Source organism: Rana temporaria, chromosome 8 (genome assembly GCF_905171775.1).
Source record: "Rana temporaria chromosome 8, aRanTem1.1, whole genome shotgun sequence".
Lineage (NCBI taxonomy): Eukaryota > Metazoa > Chordata > Amphibia > Anura > Ranidae > Rana > Rana temporaria.
Window position 1 is genome coordinate 26,169,938 of NC_053496.1, and position 12,095 is coordinate 26,182,032.

The following is a 12,095-nucleotide window of genomic DNA, read 5'->3' on the forward strand; positions in this document are numbered from 1 at the left end:
AAAAAAAGGGACTGTTAGCAGAGCAACAAGTTCAGAGAGACTTAATTCAGTCTATACTTTTCTCTATATAAAAGATGGAAGAAAAGCCGGAGCATTAAGAGATAGAAGCTGCTGCCTGTCCACACGCTCTGACTCGCTGAGATGCAGCACAGAAGCGTGGGAGTGAGTGGGAGATCAGTAAGATGTCATGGTACACACCAGAAGAAAGGCACAGAGGCCTTTAACACTGTAACAGTCATGCAGCTATTGTGTTTGCTCTGTATACATTCTCTAGTGTGCAGAGCGCAACCTTAATTAATCCTCTGGGTCATAATGCATGGATAACCCTTTTGCAAAGGGAAACTATTATTACGATTTTAGTTTCATATCTATGTAATGCTATGTCCCTACTATTTTATCCTTTTAATTCATTGTGAACAAAGTCAAGGACCATGAAATGAAAAAAGTTGCCTTATGTGATGGTGACCAATTAACATTACATCTATGTATATAATGGACCACATTTGCAACGAAAGTAAATGGCTAAGTGGGCGGCACAATAGCCTTTCCGGTGTGGGGTCTTGGAATCTGTTCCCAAACTGACTTTGTATCTAAATTGGGTTTTTATCCTCTTTCTGTATCAGCATGGGTTTCCTTTACTTTCCATCCTTATTTTAACACCCTGCCAGGTAATAGGCTTTCACCAAAAACTCATCATACAAGCCTGCAGCGTGAAATTGGCAATTTATTGCTAAACGGCCATGTAGAAAAAAAAAAAAGGTACATGTTCATCACATTAAATAAATCACAATCAGATTGGACATTCTTTGTATAATCTACCTTGGACTTACTAAAAATAAGTTATATACCGTAAGTATAAACGAGCTGTTCAGTTGTTCTGTCATCTTGTATAGAAGGCTTTTTCACTACTTAAAAAGAGAAGCTCCACCTAAAAGGGGAAGTTCTGCTTGTTTGGCCGCTGAGGAGGCGCAGAGAGAAGCCCCTAAGGAGGAAGAGACGCAGGAAGCAGCAGGAGTGGAGGAGGAGACACAGGAAGAAGCTGTCGAGGAGGAGGAGACGCAGGAAGAAGCTGCCAAAGAGGAGGAGACGCAGGAAGAAGCCCCCGAGGAGGAGACGCAGGAAGAAGCCCCCGAGGAGGAGACGCAGGAAGAAGCCCCCCGAGGAGGAGACGCAGGAAGAAGCCCCCCGAGGAGGAGACGCAGGAAGAAGCCCCCCGAAGAAAGGAGACGCAGGAAGAAGCCCCCCGAGGAGGAGACGCAGGAATAAGCCCCCCGAGGAGGAGACGCAGGAAGAAGCCCCCCGAGAAGGAGACGCAGGAAGAAGCCCCCCGAGGAGGAGACGCAGGAAGAAGCCCCCCGAGGAGGAGACGAAGGAAGAAGCCCCCCGAGGAGGAGACGCAGGAAGAAGCCCCCCGAGGAGGAGACGCAGGAAGAAGCCCCCCGAGGAGGAGACGCAGGAAGAAGCCCCCCGAGGAGGAGACGCAGGAAGAAGCCCCCCCGAGGAGGAGACGAAGGAAGAAGCCCCCCGAGGAGGAGACGCAGGAAGAAGCCCCCCGAGGAGGAGACGAAGGAAGAAGCCCCCCGAGGAGGAGACGCAGGAAGAAGCCCCCGAGAAGGAGATGCAGAAAGAAGCCCCGAAGGAGGAGGAGATGCAAAAAGAAGCCCCGAAGGAGGAGGAGATGCAGAAAGAACCCCCGAAGAAGGAGGAGATACAGAAAGAAGGCCTGAGGGAGGAGGAGAAGCAGGAAGAAGCCCCTCAGGAGGAGGAGACGCAGGAAGAAGCCCCTCAGGAGGAGGAGACGCAGGAAGAAGCCCCTCAGGAGGAGGAGATGCAGGAAGAAGCCCCTCAGGAGGAGGAGACCCAGGAAGAAGCCCCTCAGGAGGAGGAGACCCAGGAAGAAGCCCCTCAGGAGGAGCAGACGCAGGAAGAAGCCCCTCAGGAGGAGACGATGCAGGGGGAAGCTTCCCAAGACCTAGATGGGGTAACAGTGGCCGGACGAGCAAGCGAGGGGGGCGTTGCCGATGGCTTGTTCGCCGATTGACCGAGTAAAGGGTCGGGCACGTGCTGGAGGGATGGGGGTGGCTTTTAGTTTGTTTGCAGCAACCCCTAAAAAATGGAGCACCAGCCGCCACTGCTCAGGTCTCAGATTACACTCAGCTACCTGCTCTATGCTGTACAATGTGTGAGATCCTGCCTTCTGGAAGCTCAGAAATGCTTTGTAAAATGTGTGGTTTAAGAGAATGTAGAGGAGAGAGGGTCTGCAGATAAACAGGTACAACTTATGTTGGAGGATTTGTTTAATCTTTGTGTATCACCTGAGGCTAGCCACTTCACTGGGTATATGTAAGGGTTTACAACCACTTTAACTGCAGCAGAAAAAAAGTGTGTCACAACGCTAACTTTGCTGCGTGGCAGAACTATATAAATCTTAGGATAGAATGGGATAAAGAGTAATAAACGAGTACAACAGCTCCCACATATGTATTATAATGGTGTATTCAGCCATTCAGCCTTCAATTGCATTCATTGCTAGTGTGCTAGGCAACCCAACTTACCATCTGAAAGCTCCTTGTGGAATGGAATTCACACTGCATCATGTCAAAGAATATCGGGATGGTGGCTTTACGTAGCTCCGTCTCTGGGATCAAGGTCATCTCCAAAATAGGGCCAACCATTTCAGGAATGAATTTGATTTTGTGCTGACCTTTGAGGGTAAAAAAACAAAACAGCCAATATCAGAACACTCACAAACATCAGAGGATGAAGAAACGCGTCAGTAAAATTCTGCTTCTCTCCTTGGGAGTTTATCCTTATTTAAGTAGATAACCTTCAGAAAAAGAGCTGCATTATTATATTTTAAACAGTGTATAAGTACAATTACCAGACAACTATTCAAGGGGGAATCAAAGCAGCACTTGAAAGGCTTTCAAAAACCAGGCACGTTTACTTGCATATACTTTAAACATTTGTCTGGATTAAATCAGACAGAGAGGGAGAGAAAGTGCTTGGGGCAGCTCTTCTTTATGCCTAGCTGGAGAAAACGTTATACACCTTTCAATTTAGCAGGAAGAAATTATTTAGGTGTCATTTTTTTTAGAAATTGTGAAAGAAAAACCATCAGGCAATAAATAAAATCCCTGAATGAGCTACTAATGATACGTTGCAACTGTGCTCAAGCATGAAAGTCCATTTCGTTTACTTATTTCATCTCTTGTGGCAGTTAAACACTGCAGCCTCTTGTCACACAACTCTCTCCAACCTTCCTCCAGTGCGGTGTAGAAAACTAATAAAAAATGCACTACATGACTAAAACGTGCGCATGTGTCCTTGTTTTGTCCCTTTAAATACTCTGCAAGTGCAGAAAGATACCCACCGATCTGGCAGAAGTGTACTAATGTCCCAAGTTCTGTGGTAGGCTGACAACACGCATTATTTGTGAACTGAGCGGTGTCAGCCCTGCCCATTGTCTTTTGATAAACCACTCCTACTCTCAGGTCTCGACAACATAAAGACGTATTAGTCTGTAGTACAAAATAAGAACTAGAGCCCAGATTCTCAAAGGCGTTACGACGGCGCAACACCATTTGCGCCATCATTAGTCCTAATCTGGCCCCGGGTATCTATGCGACTGATTCTTAGAATCAGTTACGCATAGATACCCATTAGATCTGACAGGCGTAAGGCTCTTACGCTGTCAGATCTTAAATGCAATTTTTTTTCCCGCTGCTAGGTGTCGCCAACGTCGTTTTCCTCGTCGCTTATGTAAATGAGCAAATTACGACGATTCCTGAACGTACGCACGCTCGACGCAGAGAATTTACGACGTTTCCGTAGCCTTTGCGACGCGTAAAGTTGCCCCTGGGTCTATGGAGGCGCAGCCAATGTTAAGCATGGCCGTCGTTCCCGCGTCGAAATTTAAAAAATCGACGTCGTTTGCGTAAGACGTCTGTGAATGGCGCTGGATGCCATTTACGTCAACGTCTAAGCAAATGACGTCGGTGCGACGTCATTTAGCGCAATGCACGTCGGATAAAAATAAAAAATAATGCCGGTCCCTTTGGATATTTTCGCATGAACTGCCGTGACTCTTGAAAGCTGTGTGTACTAATGATTAGATTATCGGACGATTGCTTTGAATGCGTTTTTTTCATGTTCATTGCGTGTACTAGGCATTAGCCTTGTTGAATAAAACACTGTGTAAGTCACATGTGTGATCAAACCTGTGGACCTCCAGTAATTGCAGAACTACAAGTCCCATCATGCCTCTGCCTTTGGGAGTCATGCTTGTAACTGCCAGCCTTGCAATGCCTCATGGCACTTCTAGTTCTGCATCAACAGGAGGGCCACAAGTTGAGCACCCATGGCTGTATGAGAACATGTCATATTGGACTACTAAGCTCTGCATGTACGCAGAAGCTCAGTTCTCCAGAAGCTGCCCACACAGGGCAGCTCTTTATAGCTCTAATCGCACACACTTTAAGTGGTTGTAAACCTCTGACATGAAATATTTACAAAAACATATCCCTCTATAGTGTGTACTTGTCTCCATTCAGAGCACCAAGTGTCATTTCTGTTTGCTGCCCCAATTCTCTGCTATCTGCAGGAGCCCCTAATGACATATTTTCCTGACACAAAGAGGAAAATGAAGGCGATAGGAGGAAGGTCCAGTGCACAGCCTGTGATTGGCAGCCTCAGCTCTGTCCCTGTGTGCAGGGAGGCATGTCCCTTCCCTCTAATCAGCTCTTCTCACTGGGGTCTGCAGAGTGTAACTTCAGCTCCCTGCCCTCTGAAAGCTCAGAGAAGCTATATAAATTCTGTTTTTTGAACAGCTGTAGAGAAAAGATGGCCTTTAAACAAGTACAACTTCACTGGGTATATGTCAGGGTTTTCAACATTTTTTAGACCATCCTTGTTTGTTATACAGCCTGACTGTATAACCTGTATAAAAAAATGACTTCACCATCCACGCAGTCACTAGCTTTCTTCGGGATCAACGAGGGAATCCTCCAGGCACAGTTTGCTTCCGTTAGGGATGCCAGAGATCCCCCCCAAGATCCTGCTCCAGCGTCTTAGTAGTAGGACGTGTCCTTAAGGTTTAAAGTGCCAGACCTAGGTTGAATGTTTTACACCATAAAGGCTCTGTTTGTATGTTGCCACAGTGTAATGAGTTTCCAACTATGGAAGGATTGTACTTCTTGTTTTTGTTCTTGTACAAAACTAAAAAAAAACTTTGAAAGAAAAAAAAAAAAAAAAAAAAAAAAACAAGACTTCGGTTGGGCTTTAGGACACTGCCCCAAAAGTAGTAGATGGGAGTTCTGACTCCGTCCTGACTTTTCTGTCCGTGTAACCACACCTCCCAACTTTTTGAGATGGGAACGAGAGACAGCTATTAGCGAAAGTATGTAGTCATAAAACACACCCCTTAACCGCGCTATAGACAAAAGACATCCACAGCGCGGCTCTCAGGTGCCGAGTGGACGTCTTTGGACGTCTTTTTCTGTGCATTACCTGCGTGCGCCGCTGGGGGGCGCGCAGCGGGGTAAAGACTGTGCCGGCGCATCGCTGGGAAGCCGATGCGTGTACCTGGTGGCCGCGATGTCCGCCGGGTACACAGCAGGGACGTGGAGCTCTGTGTGTTAACACAGAGCTCCACGTCCTGTCAGGGAGAGAGGAGACCGATCTTTTTTTTTTTAATTGGGATATTATTATAACAAAAAGTAAAAAATATTGTGTTTTTTTCCAAATTTTCTGTCTTTTTTTGTTTATAGCGCAAAAAATAAAAAAATCGCAGAGATGATCAAATACCACCAAAAGAAAGCTCTATTTGTGGGAAAAAAATAATAAAAATATAATTTGGGTACAGTGTTGTATGACCGCGCAATTGTCATTCAAAATGCGTCAGCGCTGAAAGCTGAAAATTGGTCTGGGCACGAAGGGGGTTTAAGTGCCCAGTAATGAAGTGGTTAAAAGGAGAATTGTAAAAAAAAAAAAAAAAAAATGTTTTTTTTTTTTTTTTTTTACAACTACTATACATTTATACTGGCTTTCACTTTTTCAAGATAAATACTGCCTTTTATAAACAACTATATAGATCAGACCACAGCGAGGGGCAAATGAGGATGAAAGAGGGACAGAGGTACTTTGTTCCAAATCAGGGACAGTACCTCAAAACCAGGGACAGTTGGGAGCTATGGGGTACCTAGCATTTCTCAGAAGAGAATCAGCAATGGCAGCCTCCATATTTCTTCCAGTACAGTTTTCCTTTAAGCATCCATACGTACTCTTTCAAAGAAACTTTAAATTGATGGAAATAAGAGACGACTGCAGCCAGGCTTGAAAAGTGAGAGACAGAGAATGTTCCGAGCTTCAAGCGGCACAAACATAAGTTTCTGATCAAGTGACAACGTGGATATTTTACACTTGTGGCATTAAAATAAATAATAAAAGCACACACATTCCCCCCTTCTGATGGAGTGACCCTGGAAATGTTTAATGGTTTGCAGCGCACACTTCAAGGAGCTGTAAGGCATACTCCTTTTTCAGGGCTGTTATTTTCAAACTTGTCTGTGACAGTTTTCATGTATTATGTCTGAAAAATGTCAGAGTCAGTGTTTCAGAAAACAAATGCTTCTGACACTCGGTTATTCATCAAACACGGCATCAATGCCATAAAGTTTTCTGGAGGTTTTATTGCCCTCGGTATAAAGATGCCACAGACAATGTAAACTTTCCGCAGCCGGCAATGGAATTTAAAAAAAGCACAATTAAATGCATAATTAAAAGGCACAGTCCAGTCAAACATCAAAATGATAGTTACATTTGTAAGGGGGACGCATCCTACTTATTGAGCTACCCAATTTCTGTTCTAGCATTCATTATTTGTATCTGATTTAAAATAGATGTTTTTTTTAACCCATCATACTTACCTAGGTGAATGCAGCATCAGACCATTGCTACATCTGTCCCCCATGGTCTCTGCAATAAGAACCGAGCAATCGAACACCGGCAATGGTTCGGTTCTCTCTGCTCCATGAGCGGAGCACTGCTGCCTGTCAGTCAGCAGCTCTCCTCTCTGCTCCTCCATGCTCATTGGAGCACTGAGCTGTGGAGGGGTAGGGAGAGGCCATCTCAGGCTCTTAGCGGCTCTCTGAGATGGGCATTAGTCCAGGCACCTGGCAGATCCAGACGTTGGACTGATTCCAGTGATGTCAGCAGAGAGCGGACTTCAGACCGCTCTCTGCTGAAAATGGGTCACAGGAGTGCAAAACAAATTGCACTCCTGTGGCCGTTAGCGAAGCCCAGCGGAACGAGCTCAGGCTGGACTTCTCTTTTAAAGTGCATGTAGAGGCAAAACTTATCTTCATCTTTGGGCAGAGTAGTAAAGGGTTGGATATATTTGATATAGGGGGCCCCTGACATCAAAGGGCTGCACATAATGTACAATGTACAGTGGGGATTGAAAGTTTGGGCACCCCAGGTAAAAATTTGTATTAATGTAAATAACGAAGCCAAGGAAAGATGGAAAAATCTCCAAAAGGCATCAAATTACAGATTAGACATTCTTATATGTCAAAAAAAGTTAGATTTTATTTCCATCATCTATACTTTCAAAATTACAGAAAACAAAAAAATGGCGTCTGCAAAAGTTTGGGCACCCTGCAGAGTTAATATCTTGTACTGCCCCCTTTGGCAAGTATCACAGCTTGTAAACGCTTTTTGTAGCCAGCCAAGAGTCTCAATTCTTGTTTGAGGTATCTTTGCCCATTCTTCCTTACAAAAGTCTTCCAGTTCTTTGAGATTTCTGGGCTGTCTGTCACGCACTGCTCTTTAAAGGTCTATCCATAGATTTTTCAGTTATGTTGAGGTCAGGAGATTGTGAAGGCCATGGCAAAACCTTCAGTTTACGCCTCTTGATGTAATCCCCCTTGGATTTTGAGGTGTGTTTAGGATCATTATCCATTTGTAGAAGCCATCCTCACTTTAACTTCAGCTTTTTCACAGATGACATCAAGTTACCATCCAAAATTTGCTGAAATGTTATTGAATCCATTTTTCCTTCTACTCGTGAAATGTTCCCTGTGCCACTGGCTGCAATACAACCCCAAAGCATGATTGATCCATGTTTGATCCACCCCCAATAAATTCTGTGCCCTTTCTTCTCCAAACGTACCTTTGCTCATTCCGGCCAAAAAGTTCTATTTTAACCTCATCGGTCCACAGAACTTGTTTCCAAAATGCATCAGGCTCGTCTATATGTTCATTTACAAAGTTCAAATGCTGATTTTTGTGGAGAGGATGTAGAAAAGGTTTTCTTCTGATGACTCTTCCATGAAGACCATATTTGTACAAGTATCTCTTTATAGTGGAATAGTGTACCACAACTCCAGTGTCTGCCAGATCTTTCTGGAGGGATCGTGCAGTCAAACGTGGGGTTTAAATTGCTTTTCTCACAATCCTGCGAGCTGTTGTGTCTGATATTTTTCTTGGTCTTCCAGATCTCGCTTTAACTTCCACTGTTCTTGATGACTGCCATTTCTTAATTACATTCCAAACAGAGGATATTGACATCTGAAAATGCTTTGCTATCTTCTTATAGCCTTGTGAGCGTCAACTATTTTCAGTTTCAGTTTTCTAGACAACTGCTTAGAAGAACCCATGGTGCTGATTGTTGGGGCAAGGTCAGATGAGTCTGGGCATTTAAAACCTTTGAGATTGACATCACCTGGTCTTCCCAGACGATGATTGAGAACAATCCATGACACTGGCAGGTCTCAGCTTTGCAAAGGGGGCAGTGCATGCTATAAATTCTGCAGGGTGCCCAAACTTTTGCAGACGTCCATTTTTTTGTTTTCTGTCATTTTTAAAGTGTAAATGATGGAAATAAAATCTAACTTTTTTTTACATATTATAGGAATGTCTAATCTGTAATTTGATGCCTTTTGGAGATTTTTCCATCTTTCCTTGGCTTCGTTATGCACATTGATACAAATTTTTACCTGGGGTGCCCAAACTTTCCATCCCCACTATATGTAGTGTTACAGAAAATAGTTAAAGCCTGCACACACTAGATAGTCAGACTGTAGGCATTCTACAGGCAAGATTGTAGCGTGTCCCCTGATCACCAAAGACACAAGAAATAAGAGGACACACCAGCCTAGTGCATTTTCCCAATGCAAAATGTATTGTAAGATAAAAATAAATCTACTCACAAGCACCATAACAAAGTTCATCAAATTATCAGTTAGTCTGTCCATTCCATGTGATTCTGGGCTTTGGAGGACACCACCTTTGAGGGTACTACTCTCTTCATCAGAGCCAAAACCTTCAAAACACGCAAGCCAGTGGGAATCCAGATCATGTTCTCCCAAGCCCAGGAGCTCCTGCAGTGGACCGAATAACTCTGATAATGTTATGAGATTTGTCTGTCATGGTGCTTGTGAGTAAATTTATTTTTATATCTTACAATAAATGTCACATTGGGATAGTGCGCTAGGCTGGTGCACCCTCTCTTTCTTGCGTCTTTGTAGAACAATATTGGGGCTCCCCCAGTCCTAAGAGGGCAGAAAAGTGTGGTGCATCCATATTTACAGCTAAGAAGTGGATGTATATTAAGAACTAGTATTAGACCACCACCACACTCATGAGCAGGTGTCTTGTCATGTTATGTTTATCATGTGGAGAAGCGCCAATAGACAGTAAGAGACTGTTTAAGATCACCACTACTACAGTTCCTTTAGAAGAGAGTGCCCTCTCATTTGTGATTGCACAGAAAACGTATGGATATGTGAAAAATAGATAAATCATCTAACTAGTGGAATCTATTTTAATTGTAAGCATCTAGGCAAGGCAAAAAATGACTATTGGCTGCAGGGATCCAACAGCCACACAAGCAAGTACCAATAGTTGGGCTTTAAAATTTGTCAAATTTTACTGCTGCCTGTATCCCAATTGGAAACATTTCCAGTCACTCACTGCCCTGGAGACGGGAAAAAAAAGCATAAAGAATTCTCACCAACATAAGCTCTTGACAGCTGTCGCCATTGGAATATTTCCCATAACCTCCTGTTCTGGCGACAACTGTAGATTTATACACCTTATGGGAAGGTCGTCCAACAGTGAATTTGAACAGAGAACTTTTATGATCATAAGCAGAAAAAACATTTGTTTTAAGTTTATACAGGCTTCAGGGCACCCAGAAACCATACAATTTTCACGGTTTTAAAACCATCATATTTGCCTTAACCTATGAGCTATTGAGGCTGCCAAAGCATGCCTCTTCTGAAAATACTGATAGATCATCATACTGATCTAATGGGCTCATAACTGATGGGGGAACAAGTATGCAGAACAGGAATAAGGACATTATAATTGTTTCAGGTCATTGACTAGTATGGAGAGAGTCTGAAACTAGTATTTTGAGAAGGAGAGATGAGCAAATGCAACCTTCATAAGTTTTCTAGGACAACAGAAAATTTGATCATGGCCAGGGCAAGAATCGCCATTAGGCTACTTGGACCATGGCCTAGGGTGCCACTGCCACTAAGGGAAGTTCAAAGCTCAGGATTACCATGCATCTTGGAACCTGTGGGGCTGGCATGCAGAATCCAGGGTCCCTTACAGAATGGCAATGATTGTCCTACAGACGGCACTGTTACTGCATACTGCTTCCTCCCAACATCTCCCCCAGTTCCCACCAGAGTCAGAACCCACTGTAGTGTCCCTATTCTCCTGCCAGCCTCCTACATGGTCCCTCGGCTACCTCCGGTGACACGAAACAGCTGTAATGGAATAATGGTTGCCACCCAACATACATTACCAGATATTATATTATATTTCTAAGCTGAGGAAAAAGCTTGAAAGTTGGATAATCACAAACTTGGATGAGTACAAAGTTGTTGTTTTTTCCACAATTTGGCAGGAAACTCACTGCAAGTTTATGAACGTATAAGACTTCTGCCAGCAAAGAAGAGAGCATTCCAGAGTCGAGGGTGCTTCACACACACAAGGAACTGCTGCTTAAATGATTGCAAGGACAATTATAGAGAAGGACACTTCTAGGTAGCTGCTTGACATTACAGAAGCAGGTGCTCATTATTATATTTAATGTGCAACTTCAGCATCAGATGAAGTTTTTGAGGAGATAATTTAAGGCAAGAAGTCACAGCAATGTAAGGAGTTTAACGTTTTATATGGAAAAGTCATAGCATGTAATTCTTACTTACATGACCCACCTGCCAATTCTCAAGTCCACACTAACACATCTAGACCCAGTGAATCTGTAAGTCACTCAGCCAGAACTAAGGGTTCAAACTATGTAAGGTCACCCATCCATGATACCCTTGTCACAATGCACAGAGTGCTTATTGGACACGAAGTACAAAAGTATTTACCCCAGACATAATACCACTTTAAGGTAAAAGCAGGTGTCACTGTCAATACACCCAAGTACAGTAACTTGGGATAGCTGAATGAACTACTCCATGGGACAAGTATGCAGTGTTAAACATCATGACTATAACTCCTGCGGTGTTGTAAAGACTGACCAACGAAATGGACAGTGTAAGGAACATGTGAACATCTAGTAAATGTAAGAATAAAAATAAACTATAGGCAGAGGTAACTTGTGAAAGCTGCCAAAAAAGGAAACACTTTAGGCTATTAGCAGGCACACTCTAACATGATTTGTAAATTTTCACAAGCCCCAGTGTGATGGGCCTTGTGTCTACCTATTGGTGGACTGTCTGAAGTCCTGGTTCTATAGATCGGAAGTGGCAAAGATATCCCAAATCAGGGATCGATACTTAATGGCAGCAGTATGTATTTGGTTTACTCAAAGCAAGTGAACTTTAATATTTTCTCATTCAGGATTTTTTATGGTTTAAGGAAGGATTCATTATAATAAAGTGATAACATTATAGCAGAGTTTTCAGACTACTTTTCCAGACAACTGTAAGAAAGAGTTTCACCTTGTTCCAAGTCATACTTGGCAACTAAATGTAAAACAGGATATTATCTGTATGCACAAATGAACATGTCCATTTTAAACCAAAAATAAACAATGCTTTTTAATAGGGAAAAAAACGGTTAGCAAATCA

The 12,095-nt window shown here is 43.3% G+C and overlaps 1 protein-coding gene across 2 annotated transcripts in view; it reads right to left on the reverse strand.

Moving 5' to 3' along the window:
• DOCK1 (dedicator of cytokinesis 1) overlaps positions 1-12,095 on the reverse strand; it is a 529,562-nt gene that overhangs the window by 121,724 nt on the left and 395,743 nt on the right. For both annotated transcript variants that reach the window (XM_040361423.1, XM_040361424.1), the window contains exon 33: positions 2,556-2,704. In XM_040361423.1, the coding sequence (XP_040217357.1) occupies positions 2,556-2,704 (149 nt within the window). The remainder of the gene's footprint in view (positions 1-2,555; positions 2,705-12,095) is intronic.